General features: G+C 42.1%; 1 protein-coding gene across 4 annotated transcripts in view; it reads left to right on the top strand.

Moving 5' to 3' along the window:
• The window catches only part of RGL1 (ral guanine nucleotide dissociation stimulator like 1), a 156,918-nt gene that overhangs the window by 109,453 nt on the left and 25,375 nt on the right, over positions 1-22,090 (top strand). For all 4 annotated transcript variants that reach the window (XM_032772943.2, XM_032772941.2, XM_032772940.2 and 1 more), the window contains 6 exons: positions 182-366; positions 5,703-5,821; positions 8,649-8,864; positions 13,941-14,044; positions 15,372-15,456; positions 19,783-19,872. In XM_032772943.2, coding sequence (XP_032628834.1) covers positions 182-366; positions 5,703-5,821; positions 8,649-8,864; positions 13,941-14,044; positions 15,372-15,456; positions 19,783-19,872 — 799 coding nt within the window. The remainder of the gene's footprint in view (positions 1-181; positions 367-5,702; positions 5,822-8,648; positions 8,865-13,940; positions 14,045-15,371; positions 15,457-19,782; positions 19,873-22,090) is intronic.

Below are 22,090 nucleotides of genomic sequence, written 5' to 3'. Positions count from 1 at the left end.
AAAACTCATGTGCAATAATGCTCGTGTGCAAAAATGGCACCAAATCAGAACTGTGTTCACTAACAATAGTGGTAATATATTATACTTATTCTGTACCCTCTTTACACAGATATACATGACAAGTGGATTTTATATGTACCATATATAATCAATCAATCTTTTCCAATGTACTTCTTTTCAGTGCAATAGCCTCAATCTTGAGAGCCTGGCTTGACCAATGCTCTGAAGACTTCCGAGAGCCACCCAATTACCCTTGTTTGCAGAAATTGCTGGATTACCTTAAACGGGTCATGCCAGGCTCTGACCCGGAGAGAAGGGCACAAAACCTCTTGGAGCAGCTTCAGAAGCAAGAAGTGAAAAATGAGAGTAAGTTAAATTTTTGCCTGGCTGTTACTGCCTAATCTCCCAGACTATCCTGAAGAACCTGAATTTTCAGGGTAAATTTTACGGGGTGTATGATTTTGATCTCATTTACAGTGATGTAGATCAAGAGTGACTCCACTGAAGTCAGTGAGGTTACAATGGATGTAGAATGAGGCCCTCTGGACTTTTTCTTAGCTGTTTGCTTATTGAATCCCACAGAGATTGTAGTACCATAGGGATGAAATACAAACATGAAGTGTAGAATCATATGTCTAGTAATTCTGATCAAAATTTGGGGAACTCTACCGTTTCTAAGAACTCTGCCAGTGCACAGAAGTTGCTGCAACGGCGATATAGTTAATTGCAATTGCATTTTCTGTCGTCAGAGTAAAACCACAGCTGCTCTTTAATTAGTTTTCTCATTAAATTAGTTAATTAATTAAAATCCCATCAAATGTTACTATGCTGTGACCAAATGCAGCTTCAGTCACAAATCTATTTGTCACGAAAGCTTCTCTTCCCAGTTACCACCATGTCAAAGGAAATGCCTGTGGCTGTTTTTTCCTATTTGAGTGACAAGCTGCTGACATCCAAGGACAGAGGAAAATGTTACTTTACCAGGTCAAAGATCCACTGAAACAATAGTGAGCTGTAGTAACACACAAATGCTATGTAGTGTCAAACTTGGCACATAGTCCATACCCCCAGTTAGAAAGTTTCCTGTGACATAATTAGCATAGCTAGAAAGTTACCGGAATTTGTGCAATGTGAGAACCAGATTCAGTGTCCATCTTTGACAGATGAATGAAAGGAAATGATACATGGAATGAGAAGGAAGAAGGCAAACAACAAAAAAGTAGCATTTCATCTCACAAACATTACCTGCCGGATGTTCCAGAAGTGAGGAATTATTGCATAATCAGACACAATGCCAAATGAATTTAAATCTGTATAAAAAGGTCCATTGCATAACATCCAAATGTTTTCCTCCTAAGAAAAAAGCAAGTCTACAATGTTGCTAATATGTGTCTAATGATGTTCTTTCCTGGATTTGGTTCTAGCAGGCCAAACAATGAAAGTCCAAAGGCCCTATTTTTTAGATCCAAGTGTTGTCCTACAGGAGCAGAAGTTCCCAGGCACTTAGCTGCTGCACTAATTTCCTGAAGTAACACTTGAAAAGGTTCCTGCTTGAGTCACAGGCACTTCACTTGAATGAGAATAAAATTACTTGAATGCTGCAAAGATAAAGGCAGTTAATAAAAATTAACAAGTTATTCTGAGGGTCTGAGAGCTGCTTATAGTGATGACTCATTTTATTTCATGTCCGTTCTACATCTGCTCACCTTATACAAAACTGAAACAATAATTTGTTTCGAAGTTCAGATTTGAATACACGATAATAATCATTGTTATAATTTAATGCTATACATTGACATGAACTTTACAAATATAGACCCGGATCCGACAATCTGATTGATATGGGCAGACCTCTATGGGGCTTTGCACAGGTCCACCCTTTGTGGATTAGACTACCAGATTGTGGCCATAGAAACTGTATGTTCTGTGCCCCAAAGAGCTTGCAACTTAAAAATATACAACCAAGCAAGCACAGGAGAGCAGTTCAGGAGCAGGAGTGTATGGAGATTACTAGTGATGTCGGAAAGAGAATAGCAGGTTTGAGAGATGGGTGTTAAAGAAGGATTTGAAGGCGGAGAGTGTTCTTTGCAGATGGGGACTAGAAAGCTGCTTCAGGTGTAAGGACAACATGACAGAAGGTGTGAAAATGGGAGTAGGAAAAGAAGATAAAGGGGGCTGTAAAGGAAAAGACTGGAGGGGCAGGAAGGTATGTAAAGGAAATGAGAACAGAGTTGAAGACAAGATTGTTTAAGATCTTGAGGGTGTCATGGAGTTGAATTTGATAATCTAGGATGCAAAAAGGCAGCAAGGGGCAGTGTGCTCAAAAAAAAGAGGAAAGAGGTGATTTTCATAAACTTATGAAAATTTGGGCTGTCAATTAATCGCAGTTAACTCACATGATTGACTTAAAAAATTAATCACAATTTATCACAGTTTTAATTGCACTATTAAACAATAGAATACCAATTGTAATGTATTAAATATTTTAATGTTTCTCCACATATTCAAATGTATTGATTTCAATTACAACACAGTATACAAAGTAGACAATGCTCACTTTATTTTTTAATAGAAATATTTACACTGTAAAAATGGCAAACAAAGTAACAGTATTTTTCAGCTCACCTCATCAAGTACTGTAGTGCAATCTCTTTATCATGAAAGATCTACTTATAAATGTAGATTTTTTCTTTGTTACATAAGTGCACTCAAAACCAAAACAATGTTAAACTTTAGTGCCTACAAATCCACTCAGTCCTACTTCTTGTGCAGCCAATCGCTAGACAAACAAGTTTGTTTACATTTACGGGCGTTAATGCTCCCTGCTTCTTATTTACCTGAAAATGAGAACAGGCGTTCACATGGCACTTTTGTAGCTGTCATTGCAAGGTCTTTACGTGCCAGATATGCTAAACGTTCGTATGGTCCTTCATGTTTTGGCCACCTTCCGGAGGATGTGCATCCATGCTGATGATGCTCATTAAAAAAAATAATGCATTAATTACATTTGTGACTGAATTCCTTGGGGGAGAATTGTATGTCTCCTACTCTGTGTTTTACCTGCATCGGGCCATATATTTCATGTTATAGCAGTCTCGGTCATCACGATGACCCAGCACATGTTTGTTTTAAGAACACTTTCACTGCAGATTTGACAAAACGCAAAGAAGGTACCAATGTGAGATTTCTAAAGATAGCTACAGCACTTGACCCAAGGTTTTAGAATCTGAAGTGCCTTCCAAAATCTGAGAGGGACAAGGTGTAGAGCATGTTTTCAGAAGTCTTAAAAGAGCAACATTCTGATGCAGAAACTACAGAACCCGAACCACCAAAAAAGAAAATCAACCTGCTGATGGCATCTTACTCAGATGATGAAAGTGAACATGAGTCAGTCCACACTACTTTGGATCATTCTTGAGCAGAACCTATCATCAGTATAGACACATCCTCTGTTATGGTGGTTGAAGCGTGAAGGGACATATGAATCTTTAATGCATCTGGCATGTAAATCTCTTTTGATGCAGGCTACAAAAATGCCGTGTGAACGCTTGTTCTCACTTTCAGGTGATACTGTAAATAAGAAGTGGGCAGCATTATCTCCTGCAAACATAACCAAACTTGTTTGTCTGAGTGATTGGCTGAACAAGAAGTAGGACTGAGTGGACTTGTAGGCTCTAAAATTTTACATTGTGTTATTTTTTAATGCAATTGTTTTTTTGTACATAATTCTACATTTATAAGTAGATCTTTCATGATAAAGAGATTGCACTACTGTACTTGTTAGGTGAATTGAAAAATACTATTTCTTCTGTTTTTATAGTGCAAATATTTATAATAAAAATCAAGTGAGCACTGTACACTTTATATTCTGTGTTGTAAGTGAAATCAATATATTTGAAAATGTAGAAAACATCCAAAACTATTTAAATGGTATTCTATTATTAACAGTGCAATTAATCACGATAATATTTTTTAATCACTTGACAACCCTAATGAAAATCCATTTCCATGTGCTTATTTTTATAAAATATCTGCAGATAAGGCTGCAGAGGACACTTCCACATACCTCCTTTAGCTCTGTCAATAAATTGGTGTATCTGGATTCCTGTCTCTGCCTTCCAATAGTTCTAATTTGTTACATTAGAGTCTTGCGCTAATGACTGGGAGACCCAGTGTGAGCTACTAGAGTTTGCAAGGTAGTGAACAAAGAGAAAACAAACATTTTGGGGGAAAAGGAAGATTCATCACATAATGTCCTTTGTTATTTTGACATTTGCTTAGTTTTAATTTGATATGAAATACTTCAGAGATACTCTGAAATGTAGTGTATATTTTGTCAAGCCTTAATAATTGAGACCTCATTACAACAGCTTTGTTGTTAAATCTTTGTTGAGAGATGGGAGAGTCCACCAATTTTTGTATTTTTTTTTTTTGGACTGGATCTCCTCTTCCTGCAGTAAAATCCATGGGATGGGGAGTTAGGGAGAATGAAATATCTTCATGGATCCTTTAGGTGAGATCCTCCCTAAACCTTGAGTGGTGGGGAAAGTTTTCCCTGATGGACTAAATCATGGTTTTCCCCCCAAACCTGGAGAATCCTCTAGGATCTTTGTGCATCTTGGGGGAGCCACAGGCTGTCAGAGCCATCTGCATTGAGTCCCTGTGCCTCTGCACCAGCTCTATTTCCCCACTCCCAAGTAACGCTGCTCCTGTGGAGTCTATAAAGGAGGATCTTGCCATGGAGACTCAGCATCAACTTTGCAGAGCAGGGCTGCCCAGAGGATTCAGGGGGCCTGGGGTCTTCAGCGGTGGGGGGCCCCCGCTTCAGTGGTAATTCGGTGACGGGGGGTCCTTCCACTCTGGGACCCGCCACCAAAGTGCCCCGAAAACCCGCGGCAGGGGCCCCCCACCGCCGAATTACCACAGAAGACCTGGCACTTCAGCAGCGGGTCCCAGTTTGGCGACAATTCAGTGCGGGGAGTCCTTCCACCCCGGAGCGAAAGGACCTCCCGCCACCAAAGACCCGGAGCAGAAGAAGCTCCAGGGGCTCGGGCCCCACAAGAGTTTTCCGGGCCCCCTGGAGCAAGTGAAGGGGCCCGCTCCGGGGCCCACGAAAAACTCGTGGGGGCCCCTGTGGGGCCCGGAGCCTGGGGCAAATTGTCCCACTTGCCCCCCCTCTGGGCGGCCTTGTTGCAGAGCAGGGAGGGGAACCGTATTGGGTTACTCTCTCTTCTGCCCAGCTTGAGCCATACCGGGACTTCTATAGGACCCCAGGAAGGAGAGTATGCTACCAAGGAAATGTCTAACACCCAACTCCTCCATACAGGAGAGTCTAAATCTGAATGCAAAAGGTCCCCTAGCACTGAATGTGGGACACTATCCGGCCCTTTGATAGTTCGATATTTTTAGGTTATAATGCATACTGACTATCGAAGGGTAGATTAATGAGGTTCTCCTATAGGAGGGAGAAATTTTTATACCTATAAGTCTTGTCTGTGCTGGTTGTAAATTCTTCAGAGGAAGGACTTTCTTCCATCATGTGTCTCACTACAATGCCTAGCACAATAGAGCCCTGACATCAGTTAGGATCTGTAGGCTCCACTATAATACAGATAAGTAATGACAATCATAAACAGTGGCCTTAATGTGCTGTTCAGCATGTGTATTTTACTAAGTAATATTATATTTTCTATGCTGGACAGATGGGTTCCACAGCACCTTCACTTTCAGCTTTGATGAGGAAGTGGAAACTGGAGGGCCAGAAGAGTTCTCTTTTTTCCCAGAAGACCTTGTGGCAGAGCAATTAACATACATGGATGCAGTAAGTACTGTGTACATTTAGGGGGAAAAGCTACTGGGGAAAATGCTAGGGTACTTAGTGTTGTTATTTTAATCGTTCTTTTAACTCATGTTAACCAATACAAATGTAGTGTTTCAAAAAGCTTATCATGGCAGCAACGCAAAACTCCAGGTTATCTGATCCTGTTGCAGCCAGTTGGATTGTTTCATTCAGCCAAGGGTTTTTAAAATTGTGTGTGTGTGTGAATATATATTGCTAGTTCATGGCCTTTTTGTAAAGATCAAGGAGAGCATAGTATATGTTTAATATCTGATACCGTTGTGACTATATCTCACTCTTACATAGACATCTATAATTACTATGCTCATATTAGTCTGTTCTTGTGGATAGTATTGGCAGAGGTGAAAGTAAGCTGGTACGGGCCAGTACAGAGGACCGGTAAGAAAAGGAGACTGAGGGAGGGAGAGAGAAGCCTGCTCCCTGCATAAGAATAGTTTAAACTCAGCTGTTCCCTGATGGTTCAGCCCCCAGGGCTAGGTTTCTGGCATCCTTGTTAATTTCACTCATAGTAGCTGAGGGGAAGGGGTCGAGGGGAGGGTGTGTTTGACCATGGCAGGGGCAGTCCTTTTCTGCCCCTGGGATGAGGAGATCTCTCCAATACTAATATACACAATAAATACAAGCATTTGGCTGCACAGCTTAAATCCAGAGCTAATAAAAGCAGGTGGAAGGGGAAAACTCACTGTCACATTGGTTTCTCCGGCTCTCCCTCCCCCTCCTCCAGCCAGGCTGCAGACAAGGCTCTGCATTCCTCCCTCCCCCCCCCAGCAGGGTTCTCCTCTAGGCTCTAGCTTGCAGTAGGGACACTGGCTGAGATGCCTGCTGCTGCTGCCTGCAAAAGAACAGTTTAAACTCAGCTGTTCCCTGTGCAGTTCAGTGCCAGAGTTAGGAGCCATTTCTGGCATCCTTGTTAATTTCACTCCCAGTTTGTTGTTGGGTGTGTGTGACCATGCAGGGCAGTTCTTTTCTGCCCCTGGGATGAGGGGATCTCCTAAACACAATCAAAATCAGGAACCATTTCCAAGTTCAAATCTATCCCATTCCCTCCCCAGCAGAGGATCATGGTTGTGATGTCCAAACTGCTTGCAGATCCTCTTTGAAATGTTACTGTTTAAAAAAAAAACAAAAAAACATGGAGAACATGTGGAAAGATGTGTCATGATGATTAGGGTTTATTTTGGGCAAAGCAATTTTGCTAAAGCAACTAAAGATTCACAGGGAAAGCAAATAGCCCCCATAGACAAACCACAAAGGGATTGGAGGGAAAACTGAATATTCAGGAAATTATTGTGCCTCCTTTGAAAGAAATAGTAGTTTTCATTCCAATCCACCCTCTTTATATATTGATTTAAGCACCTGAAATGTTCTTAGGACATCGGGTGCAATCTCAGATCTCTTTTTGTTTTGTCCTGCCTGCAGAGTGCAGAGGCTGAAATTGACAAAACTTTCTCTAAATATCTTGTGTATTTCATGAAGGCTATTCCAGTTGTCCTTCATTCACTCCTGACTTCCCCTCCCCTTGGCTCCCTCCCTAGCTGGCTGGCTGTGGTTTTTGCCTTGATTACTTACTCCTTGGCAGACCCAGCCCAGCGGCACCTGTTGGCTCTCTGCGGGCAGCACCCACAGGGGCCGGTTGCTGGGGTCGCTGCTGGTCGGTGTCAGGCAGCTGCATTGTTTGTGACATATTCATACACATACATATACATACAGTCAGAGGTGAAAGTAAACCGGTCCAGTCCGGTCCAGCATACCGGCAAGAGCCAGTGCGCCATGCTGGACCGCATCAATTTCCACGGTGGGGATTGAAAGGGCTCTGGGCTGCCCACGGCTGAGGACAGCCCAGAGCCCTTTAAATCTCGGCCACGGCTCCAGCGGCTGGGCTGGGGCCAGGATTTAAAGGGTTCCGGGCTTCCCTCAGTGGCAGGAGCTCTGGGCCCTTTAAATCCCTGCCCCAGCCCCACAAAGCTCAGGGTTCTCCCTAGTGGCCAGAGCCCTGGGCCCTTTAATTTGCCCCTGAGCCCCGGGGGCTCCCAGCCACCTCTGCAGTTGGGAGCCCCTGGTTGATTTAAAGGCCCTGGGTCTCCCAGCCACAGCTGATTCCCCAGGGCCTTTAAATCTTGAGAGGCCACGCTTCTTCCAGATGAGGTCACGCCCCCTCAGGACTCCGGCAGTACCAGTAAGTCCTGAAAGTTACTTTCACCCCTGAGTATTGGTATCTTTTGATATGCAGATAAAGGAGTGTGTGTGTGTGTGTGTGTACATAAATAGATATACTCATACTGTATATGTGATATGTGTATACACAAGACATGGTTCACCCCCCCCCCCCGCTTTAGCTTTTTGCCCGCCAGGGGGGAAAACATTTAACCCCTACCCCCAAACACACACACACGGTCATTCAGTGAACCAAAGAAAAAAAGGCTGGTCAATCAACATGAGGGTTGGGGGGAACCCAGCTGAACGTGACAGTGGTGCAGCACCTCCTGGAAGACAACATCCAGGGCGACTGCCCAGCTTCCCCTCCCCGAGAACCAGCCCTGTGCAGCCGTCCAGTAGCTCAAACAAGCTAAATATTCTAAGTACTTTTTAGCTGACCATGATACATTTCCTTTTTGTCCTCAAGTATATATGGAGCAGAGTAAATTTTCATATCAGAGAAAATGAGCATTTATTTGTTAATACACTCTGAGTTTTAGATCCAGCATACTGTAAAAGGATGTATTTCTGCAAACTAACAATAGGAATCTCCGAGAGACCTGTTGATTTACAAACCTCTTTCTTGTTCTAGAAGCTCTTTAAGAAAGTGGTGCCCCACCACTGCTTGGGGTGCATCTGGTCTCGGAGGGATAAGAAAGAAAACAAACACTTGGCACCCACCATCAGAGCCACCATCTCTCAGTTCAACGCAGTTACCAAATGTGTTGTCAGCACCATCCTGAATGGCAAGGACCTCAAAACACAGCAGAGAGCCAAGATCATTGAGAAATGGATTCATATTGCACATGTAAAGCATTCGTTCTGTCCTGTTTCAGTTAATGGTTGTTTGGGAGATGAGGGGTCATGTGCTTTGTCCACGGGTTATTTTTCACACTGACTCCTTTGGTGGCCTTGGGCAAGATCCTACATTTCCCCATCCTGAAAATGGGGTTGTTAATGCTGCCTTATCTCAGCGTTGTGGGTGTTAATGAGTGGATGATGCATGTGCTTCGAAGGTAGGAAGTGCTGTGTCAGTGCTCTTATTATGGTGAGAGAGGTTTGCAAAGTCAAACAATTCATGTTCCCTACGAAAGAAAAATGACTAATCTTGATGGAAGTGGAATTCTGTCGAGGTCCTCTTAAAGTTAGAGGCATTAGGCCATATTTCCCAAGGAAAGTGTAACAGGAATGTAGTAAGGTCATTGATGGTGCCCACAAAACCCGACATAGACTGGGTGGTTGCATCTACAGCCCATTTGCTCACTCAGGTGTATGTTTTGCTTACACACAGTCAAATGTTAATGAGTGCAGAGGAAGCTGCTCATTTTTGTGTGTCCCCCTGTTGCATCCTTATTTGAAAGTTTGTCCCATCTGTTTTGAGAGGGGAGTTCTTCAATATCCTCTAATTTTTCTGCCCTTTTACTCCTCTTCAACCCTTTTATAAAAGGCCTCCACACTGCTGATGACCTACACGATAATCTAGGGCAGGCAGGGTCTGGATGAAGCTCCCTCTAGAGCCTTGATTAGTCAGAGGGGGTCAATGGAAAGTGATAAGTGTTCTCCCTTTGACAGACTCAGTGCAATGATTCTGCAGCATTCTGTCTTAGTCCTTGATGCCATGAGGGTGCGGAGTAGGGGTGAGAAACCAAGCTCGATTCCAAGTGAGGGCCTTCCCACATGGTAGCACTCTGTGTTATTAATAGACTAATGGACCCCCAAGGCCTAAATTTATTAATACTTATTTATCAGTTATCCAGGAATGATTGCATTCCTCTTGACGCTTCATGACTTCTGAGTAAACTGTGTGAGATGATTCAGGGACAATCTTTAAATATCACAAGAACATAAGAATGGCCATACTGGATCAGAACAATGGTCTGTCTAGCCCAGTATCCCGTCTCTGACAGTAGCCAGTAGCAGAACTTCAGGGGAAGTGTTCAAAACAGGGCAGTTGGAGTCATCCAATCCTGTCTTCTCATCCCAGCTTCTGGCAGTCAGAGGTTTAGGGTTGTCCTGAACATGGGGTTGCATCTCTGACCATCTTGGCTAATAGCCATTGATGGACCTATTTTCCATGAATATATCCAGTTCTTTTTTCAACCCACTTATAGTTTTCGCTATCACAACATCCTATGGCAATGACTTCCATGGTTTAACTGTGTGTTTTGTGGAAAAAGTACTTTTGTTTGTTTGTATTAAACCTGCTACCTGTTAATTTCATCAGGTAACACCTGTTTTTTATATTGTGTGAAAGGGTAAATAACACTTTTCTATTCACTTTTTCTATACCGTTCATCATTTTATAGACCTATATCATATCCCCTCTCCCATCATCACTTTTCTAATCTGAACAGCCCTAATCTTTTTAGTCTCTCCTTATATGGAAGCCATTGCTTGCCCTTCTCTGAACCTTTTCTAGTTCCACTGTATCCTTTTATGAGATGTGCCAAACAGAACTGGACACAACATTCAAGGGGTGGGCAAAGAAATATGAGTAAAACAGTAAAAGGTGCTTCCTGTGCCCTTTGCTTTAATCCCAATTTGTGTTTCTCCTGTTCCAAATGGAAAACTGGGCTTTTGAGCAAATGGAAACTCTTTTGAAGGAATCAAATGCAAATGAGAGTTTATGTTTCAGCTATCAGAAATACAAAATCTCTTAGAAATGATTCACCTTCGTCTTCAACAGGTAATTGTAATTTCTTTCCTTCTTTCCTTCCGCATTTATAAATCCCATAAAACTAGAATTTAAAACATGAGATCACCAAACTAGATATTTTCTTACTTGAACACAACATATTTCAAAGTAAAGCAAATGTTAAGACTTAGGTAAATGATCAGACGCAAAATTTATAATTTGGGGAAAAAGCAGAAAAATTAAGTTATTGCTCATAGTATTGTTGTTTTGAATAACCCTTGACACTGCAGTATATTTGCTTGTGGACTCATTTACTTTGTCCATTGGGCATGATCCCTAGTTTGTAGTTACAGATTTACTCAAAAGACTAGAAGAAATGTAAGGAAAGGCCGTCTGGTTCAAGAGGCCTGCCCTTTCTTTGCTTCGCTTCATCTTAATCTTATTTCCCTGCTTTTTCTCCATACCCCAGGTGTCTCTAGAACTCCTTTTTACTCTTTGTTTCAATTGCTTTCCCTAGTAATTGATTCCATATGTTGCTCACTTGTTTGCATGATATCATTTTGTCTGAGTTCCTTCAGCAACCCTGGCTTCCTAATTTTTTAGATTGTATTTTCTATTTGTTGGATGCTTCATGAAGTGTGCTCATGAGGGCTGGGCTGCTGGCACTGAGATAGTTTTGTTTGAATGCTTCAGTGTTCCTTTAAAAATAAATCTAACGCACATTAAAGAATCATGGATTCTTGCAAAGAGATACAAAATAAGCAATACTTAAAAAATCAGGACAAATATTGAGTTTTCCAGTCTTAATTTGTTTTAATGCCTCTAGAAGCAAAATTGTTAGTATTGGCACCTAGACAGGTGGGAATGGATGGCTCAGGGAACTCTGCTGGCTGACTCTAGGCACATTGCTTAAACTTTCTGTCCCCCAGTTTCCTGACCTGCAAAATGGGGCTAATGATCATTCCTTTGTAAAGCACTTTGAGCTTGACTGATGAAAAGGGCACATAAGGACTAGGTGGTATTATGGGAAGTAGAGTCATTCACCTCTACATTGGCAGTTCTAATTCAGCCTAAATCAGTAGGTGATCAACTTCTGTTATCATCTGATGGTTCTTTGATGGCCAGTGTGAAATGGCGTAGATGGTGTCAGTCTTGTTTTCTGGTACACAGGTGTCAATCACAAAAACCGTCATCCAAGGTATTAATGGACACCCTTGTTTGGGAGTTAAGAGGCGAAGGATTGAATGGAGATTAAGCTATCTTCTCATTCCTAGGGTGATCCCTCAAGGACAGGGGATGCATATTGAGAGGGTAGGAGGAGTGGCAGGGGAAGTCTGGACTGTCACTGCCCACATAGTATCTGATCTTTGACCTTCAGCCTCCAGGACTATCAATCTAGCATCTTTCACCAGTCCTAAATTCACACACAAAATTAAATACTGCAGCCCTGGTTGAACTCATGAAGAATGGATGTGCACACTCAGTCAAGTAATTGCATGGGCAGAATGGCTAGCTACACATACAGTTCCCTACTTCTAAATAGAATTGCTTATTTTGTATGCATGAATGTTTTGCATATTTAGGTGCCTGTGCTTGAGAATCTGCCCATTAAACTGGAATTAGCTACTATAAAAATGATGCTGTAAATAAGGCAGTGTGGGGTTCCATGTTTGTCTGTCAATGACTTCAGAGCCAATTTGATATGTTTAAAAGTCAAGTTATGTTTTTTCTAACTGCCAGCCCTTCAGACTCCATCTCGGATCTAAAATTACTGAGCAAGAATGGCCAATTTTCTACATCAAATGTTTTCTTTCAAAATAAAAAAGGAATCACTAATTGCCTGTTAACCTTAATTTTAAAAAGGAATTTTATTTTTGAGTATTTCAGGTACAGTGTTTTATGTTTGTGTCTCTTAAAAAGCGGCAAAGCAATTCTTAAAAAACACCCTGAGGCAGAAAAATGCTGGCTAAAGTTTAGCCTGTAGTGAATAAAATGAACATCTGAAAACATGGATATAGAATGGGAGTCCTGATGTTTTTCTTAAATCCAGTGGAAGCTGTAAACTAAAGCTGTAAACACCTGCACCTACTTTCCCAACCTCTTTCATGTTTGGGGAGCAGAGTGTTTCAGGATCATCTTTCTGGCTCCAAACCATCCCCTATGGTTTGGGTTCTGAGCTGAACCCAAACCAAGAAGAAACTTGTTTTCTACTGTTGCCAAAGATCTTGTGAGAAAGCTGTTTTGTGAGATTTTGGCACAAGGTGCCAGAAATCTTACAAGAATAGCTTTCGAGCTTTTGGTGTCATCAGGTCTGACCCTGAGCTTTGGCCCCAATTACAATCTTTTGACACCAACTTTAGTACAAACCTAGCCCAAATGCCATCACCATATGCTCTGCTACTCTCTAATATTAACATTATAAGGTAAATTCTTAAACCGCATCTGAAGTTGTGCGTAGCTTGTGCTCGTAAACATGTGAGTAAAGATAGAGGCTGCATTTTAAAATGTGACTTTTAATGTTAATATTAGAGACTAGCAGAGCAGGTGGTATTTGCATGTGTATGCATGAACTGCTGGGCTGTGGACACACTTTCATGAGTTCTTTGGAGAGCGGGTTAGTCAGAGGATGCTTGTTCTTTTTCCACCTCCTCCTTGCTTCCATATAAGCCTCAGTTATAATTGCCACAAAGATGTGGTGTGATCACAAAATAGGAGGGAGATGTCTTTGAGCCAGTCTCTCTATTGAGATGTGCTCCCCCTATGGAGAGGTTTGATCTCCCTTACTTTAAACAATGTACACGCCTGAATATGTTGATCTTTTGTGTGTATTTTTTAATTGCCATTTAGTTTGCCAAGGTTTATCATTTTAAATTCAACTTGCAAATAAGCAGGCCCCAACTTTCCCCAGCAGGGGGAGAAGGTAATTATAAAGTGTTTGTTAATAGGAAAAAGTTTGTTTTCTTTAGCTTGCCTTCAGAGACCCACCTCCACTAGTATTTTTACTAGGAGAGCTGGAAGCTATACAAAAAAATGAAAGTGAAGAAAACAAGGATTAAGTGCCAAAACCTATAAAGGTTTTAGTAGGTGGGGAGGCAGGGGGAGCCATTTTTGATGCACTATATTTATACAGCTGCCTATTGAGCAGTAAGAATTCAGCGCAGCTGTGAGATTAGAAAAACAGGAAATCGCCAGCTCACTTGTAATATTGATCTTTAACTCTCCTTTATTTTTTAATCCCTCCCTTTACAGGAATGTAGGATCCTGAAGAATTTTTCCTCTTTGAGGGCCATTGTTTCAGCACTACAGTCCAACTCCATCTACCGGTTAAAGAAGACTTGGGCTTCTGTTCCAAAGTAATCCTCCCACTGTTCTTTTAGCTCCTTTCCTCTGACTGGCCCACAACAAAAACAAAGTACTTTTATGCTTAAGGCATGTCTATAGTACAAACTTTTGCTGATGCAAATAAGAAGACCGCCACAATTAGTATGTTGTTTGTGAGTGTGTATACTTGGCTTCTTGCATTGGCAGTGTGCATGCTCACCACGAGTGTTTGTGTCGATGCATGGTGATGTGCACCATGGGGAGACAGGCTAGAGTGCAGCCCTCCATCATTCAATCCACTGTTTTTTGGGAAGTTTTGGCAAAGCCCGGTGGGGCAGATATGAGTCACGCAAGGGTGACTGGGAGTAAGGGGTCAGTTTCCTAGCATGCAACTGTCTCCATCCCATAATGTTATCTAAATCTCATAATTTTCATGCCTTTTTAAAAAAAACCCACAAACCCATGCAGTCCTCCTCACTGTCTAGCATCTCTGACAGAAGCATGGAGCCTGCACAGCTCTGCACTACTGTCATAAGCACTGCAAGCACAGGCCGCACAATCCTGTGGTATTTGCAGAGCCATAAGAAAAAACTAATCAGCATGGAACATGAGGATTTCTTGGCAGACAGAATGCTGTGAGACATAGCGAGAACCAAATCAAGTTGATTGATGGCATTCACTGGGTAGCTGTCGATGTTGGAGTGTCACTTCTGAGCCCAGAAACAAGCACTGACTGGTGGGATTCCATCGTAACACAGGTTTGGGATGATGAGCAGTGGCTGCAGAACTTTCAGATACTCAAAGCCACGTTCCTGGATTTGTATGCAAGCTCACCCCAACCTTCCAGTGCAAGGACGCCAAGATGAGAGATGCACTGACAGCAGAGAAGCAAATAGCAATCACACTGTGGAAACTTGCACTGCCAGATTGCTATTGGTCAGTGGGCAACCATTTTGGAGTTGGAAAATCCCCTGCCGTGTGTGCAGAGCCGTGATGACTGTGACTCTCAGCAACATGCAGGACATTGTGGATGGATTTGAAGCAGTGAGATTCCTGGGCTGCAGTGGTGCAATGGATGGCACGCATATCCCTGTTGTGGCACCATACAACCTTACACAGAGAACATCAAGAGAAAGGGTTACTTTTCATGGTTATGCAATCTTGCAAAATGCTGAGCCAGCAGCAAGAGGAGTTGAGGAGGCTCCGCACATCAGTGAATGAGTCTCTGTGCTGACCCACCTTTTACATGTTTGATTGTTGTCTAGTCCTTCCTCACTGTGGAAAACTGGATAATAATGATGTAGGCTTGATTTAGGCTGCTTTGTAATCAATAATTGACTTAATTCCTCTTCTGCCTAGGGACAGGATGCTGATGTTTGAAGAGTTGTCCGATATCTTCTCAGACCATGACAATTATCTGACAAGTAGAGAGCTGCTAATGAAGGTGAGAATGAGGCTGAGAGCAAGAGTTTATGATCTGTGTCAGTGCTGAACTTTGTCGCCTGTCCAGTCACCCAAACCCACCCCCCTAGGCTCCATTGTAGGGAGCCTTACAGAGCAAAGTTCTGTGGCATGCAAGAAGTGTGCATGCCTGCTTCCTGTGTGACCTTTCTGCCCCCTGGCACAGCAGAATTGCATTGGTTCCACTGACACTGATGCCATGCACAACTGGAAGGTTGGGGTGGATTATGGGATTTGTCTACTAGTGAACAGGTGCTGTAGAAGGTGTTGAGATATCTGTTGTCTCACTGAGGAGCGGCAGTTCAAAGAAGTTGCAAAATAGCACAACGGCAAAGGATGCAGAAGTACTTCCCAGAAATACAGCTGTTCTAGATAGCCTTTCAGTTAGTCATACATTCATCTAGAAAGGTTCGGTACTGATGAGCATAAAAAAATACAGAGACCAGATTCTCAGCAGCTGTAAATTGTCACAGCTCCTTTGACTGCAGTGGGTGTTATGTCAGTTTATTCCAGCTGAGGATTTCATCCAAGATGTTTGTCCAAACTATCCCCACCTTCTTGGAACTACAAAACAGGGCTGGGAATCTGGAAGGAGTAGGCTTCCTGCTGTGTGTGTGGCCAGAAATGCCACAAAACAGTCTGTGTTGCAGTAGTCTGGGAATTCTGCTGTCAGACCCGGGTGAACCCCAAAAGTTCAGAGGCCCCTGAAAATGAGAAATATTGGTAGTGAAGCATGTTGGTATGAACCTTTTAGAAACTAAAGGAAGGTTCAATTAGATTTCTCTGAGCTCTGTCTAATTCAGTCTGTTTCTATCCAGTCTATATCTAGTCTGTCTAGGAATTTATATTTTACCTCGGCATTATAATGTCAAACACTGAGTTTTGGGCAAAGGCTCAGAGATGGTGGGTGATTATATTCAAACTTGGTGGGCAGTAGCTACTTATGAGCCATTTATCAAAATGTTTTACAGCAGGTGAAGCAGTAATAAATATTGAGAGGAGTCCATATCTATCCAGAGCAGTTTTAAACATCCCCAGGGACAGACCTATTGGCTCCTGCCAGATCTTATTCTGCAAACCATTCTGAAGGCAATGAAATGTGCTTATAATGATCTCGTTCAGCTGTTTTATTAACTCCGTTCCACTTTTGACAACCCGAAGACTAGCTTCAGATGAAGCCTGGAAGTCTCTCTTTCCTAATTGTGAGGACTGCCACATCCATGAATAGTCTTCCCAAGGAAGTTGTAGCAGACCTATCACTTGAGGCATCTAAAACTAAAGTGGACCAAAACAGCTGAATATACTTTTGACAGGGCAGCATCTCGCTCCTGTCTCTTTTTTAGATACAAACTGCTTGGAGACCCCTTCTGTTCAAACACCTTGTGCAATTTATTTAGTGTTCCCCCCAGCACTGTTACAAACCTGTGCAGTGTTGTTTTATAACCATACTGTCCTTAGTTCATTCAGCCAAGAAGCGTGGAGACAGAAAAGATTTTCCCCCAAGAGATGTCTCCTGGCTCTGTCTTCCAAAAGCCTGTCAGTCTGTCTCTGCTCCCCTCAGCATTTCCTTCCTGTGTCTTTTCTATTTTCTAATCTAATGAGCTCATTAGCCTTTTGGGCTTTCCTCAGCCCATCCCAGCCTATCAATTAGGCACAGCTTTACCCCTCAGGTTTATTCTGGGATGCTATAATTGGTGGTCCGTGATCAGAGTGCTGGTACAGCTGCTGTTGCCCAACACGCTGTCACAGTACTGTATGGAATAAGCCAGAAGTGGCTTGGTGGATGAACCAAGAGGTCTTTCCATCTCTAAAATCTAGAGCACTACAAGCCTTCTGCACCATGTGCATGAGTAATTCTTCTGTGGTTTGTAACTTATCATTTAAATCAGCTTCTGTGCCAAATGACTAGAGGATAACTAATGTGACACCAATTTTTAAAAAGGGCTCCAGAGATGATCCCAGCAATTACAGGCCAATAAGCCTGACTTCAGTACCAGGCAAATTGATTGAAAATATAGTAAAGAACAGAATTATCAGGCACATAGATGAACATAATTTGTTGAGGAAGAATCAACATGGTTTTTATAAAGGGAACTCATGCCTCACCAATCTACTAGAATTCTTTGGGGGTCAACAAGCATGTGGAAAAGGGGGATTCAGTGGATATAGTGTACTTAGATTTTCAGAAAGCCTTTGATAAGGTCCCTCACTCAAGGCTTGTATGCAAAGTAAGCTGTCATAGGATAAGAGGGAAGGTTCTCTCATGGATCGGTAACTGGTTAGAAGATAGGAAACAAAAGATAGAAATAAATGGTCAGTTTTCAGAATGGAAAGAGGTAAATAGTGGTGTCCCCCAGGGGTCTGTACTGGGACAAGTCCTTTTCAACATATTCATAAATGATCTAGAAAAAGGGATAAACAGGAAGTGATAAAATTTGCAGATGATACAAAACTACTCAAGATAGTTAAGTCCAAAGCAGACCGTGAAGAGCTACAAATGGATCTCACAAAACTGGGTGACTGAGCAACAAAGTGGCAGATTAAATTCAGTGTGGATCAGTGCAGAGTAATGCACATTAGAAAACATAACCACAACAATGATAGGGATCTAAATTAGCTGTTACCACCGAGCAGAGAGGTCTTGGCATCATTGTGGTTAGTTCTCTGAAAACATCCACTCAATGTGCCGTGGCAGTCACAAAAGCTAACAGAATGTTGGGAATCATTAAGAAAAGGATAGATAATAAAGCGGAAAATATCATATTGCCTCTATATAAATCCATGGTACGCCCATATCTTGACCACTGTGTGCAGATGTGGTCCCCCCATCTCAAAAAAGATACATTGGAATTGGAAAAGGTTCAGAAAAGGGCAACAAAAATTATTAGGAGTATAGAACACTTTCCATATGAGAAGGGATTAATAAGATTAGGACTTTTCAGTTTGGAAAAGAGACAACTAAGAGGGGATATGATAGAGGTCTATAAAATCATGACTGGTGTGGAGAAAGTAAATAAGGAAGTGTTATTTTCTTCTCCTCATAACACAAGTGCTAGAGGTCACCAAATGAAATTATTAGGCAGCAGGTTTAAAACAAACAAAAGGAAGTATTTCTTTACTCAGCGTACAATCAATCTGTGGAACTCTTTGCCAGAGGATGTTGTGAAGGCCAAGAAAATAACAGGATTCAAAAAAGAAATAGATAAATTCATGGAGGATAGGTCCATCAGTGGCTATTAACCAGGATGGATATGGTGTCCCTAGCCTCTGTTTGGCAGAAGCTGGGACTGGTCGACAGGGTGGATCACTTGATGATTACCTGTTCTGTTCATTCCCTCTGGGGCACCTGGCATTGGCCACTATCGGAAGTCAGGATACTGGGCTAGGTGGACCTTTGGTCTGAGCCAGTATGGCCATTCTTATGGTCTTATGGGAGTCCAGGCTTCTAGATTCCATTTCTGTCTCTGCAACTTACTGTTATATGACCCTGGGCAAGTCACTTAAATTCTTTGTTTCCCCAACTATAAAATAGGTGTCGAATTACTCACCTATCTGATAGGAATGTTCAGAGTCTTGATTAATTAACATTTATAAAGAACCCTGAGATCCTACAAAAGGAGCTTTACAAATGCAAATTATTTATTATTGTTTTGAGACTCACTAGAAAAAGAGGGTCATAATCTCAGAAATGAATTAACATCACAAGGCAAAGGCTACAGAACTGTTATGAAACATGGCTCCCATTCATATAGTTATTGGAAAACCTAAATCCCTCAGGCTCGAATTGTGCAAATCTAAAACAAACACTTTTATTTCCTGAATGTCTCTGTATTACTCGGAAAACCATAGAGGTTAGTCATCATATCATAAAGTCACTGTATAAAAAATGAAAAACGGCAGTGTGTTACATAACAAAGGGGAGATGTTTATTTGTAAAACTGCTGATTGCGAAATAAGTTAGAGGTCTAAGGACAAAAGGCCCAGATGCTGCGTTCGGATGAGAACCCAAATGTATGGCGCATATTCAAGCTTCTTGAATTTAAAAATCTCAGTTGATTTGTGGTTCTTCTAAGCCTCGCCTGGGCCAGGACTGTTTTGCAGACAAACTCCCTTGTGGGAATTTGGTATGATTTTCTCCAACAAATCCCAGCAGTGCAGAAGCCTTGAAGTTTTTTTTTTAAAACAAGCAAAATAGCACACATTTCTGAACCTCAGGGCAGTGTGGATTGGGCTCAGTTGGGTGAATTTTCATGTATTTCAATTCTACCAATAATGTCCCCCATTAATTGCCCTTTCATTCACTCCATAGGAAGGAACATCCAAATTTGCAAATCTGGACAGTAATGTGAAAGAGAACCAGAAAAGGACCCAAAGGCGGCTTCAGCTCCAAAAAGATATGGTGTGTGCAGCATGCTGTTCTCTCTTCTCTCTAAACTTATACCTGGGATAATAGAAGCAAAATCCCAAATTGCATTTTAAGAAACAGAGCACATAGCGCATTCGGGTTTTTGCATGGTATAGAGTCAATACAACAGTGAGGTTGATCATGCAAGTACACAGTGTCAAGGAACTTAAACAGTGAAGATTGAACACTCAGCCTTAACTCTGTCCCTTTTTATGTATGGCCTAAAATATTCTTTCTGTATAAATGTCTATGTATTAATAAACAGACATTACAGTATAAAACAGAACATGAACAGGAGTTTGTAATACATCTTTATGTACTGTACAGATATTATATGGTGTGTGCTGAACTGCCAAGCTGTAACAGAATTATTGTATGCAGTGGTGTTGTAGCCTTGTCAGATCATAGGATATTAAGGAGACAAAGTGGGTGAGGTAATATGTTCTATTGGACCAACTTTTGTTGGGGAGAGAGACAAGTTTTGGAGCTTGTGCAGAGGTTTTCTTCCCGTTTGCCAGCCCTGAAATAAAGCTCTGTGTAAGCTCAAAAATTTGTCTCTCTCACCAGCAGAAGGTGGTCCAATAAACGATATCACCTCCCCACCTTGTGTCTCTAAACTGTCACAAGGTGACCAGAGAGCAAGTGTGAAAAATTGGGATGGGGGTAATAGGTGCCTATACAAGACTAAGCCCCAAATAATGGGACTGTCCCTATAAAACTGGGACATCTGGTCACCCTAGCTGTCACTGAGCAGATAATTTGAGAATCCCAGGTGTCTTGTGCTCCAAAAAACTCCCATAAATTTACTAAGCTGCCACGGGAAGTATATTTACAAAACACAAGTATCTATCAAATGCCTGAAATGAGGAAGTGCTGATGTCTGTAAAAGACTGCAGGAGTTGGAGGAGAAATAGTGGTGCCAGAGTATTTGCTGTTGCACCAATAGCCACTTATCTATCCACAGCAGGAGTAAATAAGAGTGCCTAGAGTTACTTCCTTCACTTCCACCTCCATTTACCGAGTGCCCAGCCCAGCTTCTCAGGATTGGATGCAGGACTGAGGACTTGGGCCTTAATTTCAAGACTTTCAGAAATTTATTCAAATCGCTGCATGAGACATCAATAAATGATTAATGGCTGTAGGCAGAAATCCATAGCCTCTGACTGGCTGATCGTCTTTCCTAAGGAAGCATAGGAGCTTTGATTCACACTCCAGTAGCAATCTCTATTACCATTTAAACAAAGCTGTGTGAAAATAACCAATTTTTACTTGGTAAAATGTTTACTGCAAAAAAATGAAAAGTTATATGATGTTACAGGAAAATTAGTTCTGGTCAAAGGGAAATTGTCATTCACTTCAGTGAGCTCATGAAACACACAGGAACTCCCAGGATTTTTGAGAGATCTGCTTAATTTTTATGGACTTTGCACAGATTTTTACAGGAGATGATTCCATAAGACCATAGGCGCCAACTTCCACTGTTCCTGGTGGGTGCTTGACCCCACCCCTGCCCCTGGCCCCACCCCTGCACCGCCCTCACCCCACCCCCATTCCACCCCCTTCCCCCAACTTTCCACCCCTGCCCTGCCTCTTCTCCGCCTCCTCCCCTGAGCGCCGCATCCCCGCTCCTTCCCCCTCCCTCCTAGAAAGTCCTAAGAGCTGGGAGGTAGGCGGAGAAGCAGGGATTCGGTGTGCTAGGGGGCGGGGGGTGAAATGTGGGGGGTAAGGGGAGTTTGGCTGCCAGTGAATGCAGAGCACCCACTAATTTTTCCACGGAGTCAGTGCCTATGCATAAGACATGCCTGTTTCCATTTTAGCCAGTGAAAACTGCTTTTTATCGTGATGAAATTGGGAGTGGAATGTTTGCTGAAACAAACGGCTTTCTCAGACAAACTGAGTAAGAGGAGAGATCTGGAAACAGGGAAATGGAAGCAAAAACTGCTAAATATTTTCCATTTTGGTTGACTGGCAAATATATGAATCTTTTTGCTGATTTCAGTAGCCGTGAGAATTTTTTCCTCCCTGATATAGACACAACCCTGATTCCAAATAAGGTAGAAGACTTAGGAAAGTTGAAAGTTGAGTCCTGAGTTAATTAGAACACAGTGATTATCCCAAGGTGGACGTACCCAGCTTGGAGGGAAAAATGTGAATGTAATCACATGATTTTATAACTTCATTAACAAACAAAGACCAGCTAAGATGAGTCACA

This window comes from Chelonoidis abingdonii, chromosome 7 (assembly GCF_003597395.2).
Source record: "Chelonoidis abingdonii isolate Lonesome George chromosome 7, CheloAbing_2.0, whole genome shotgun sequence".
Taxonomy (NCBI): Eukaryota; Metazoa; Chordata; order Testudines; family Testudinidae; genus Chelonoidis; species Chelonoidis abingdonii.
This window is presented reverse-complemented; position numbering and strand designations above follow the sequence as displayed.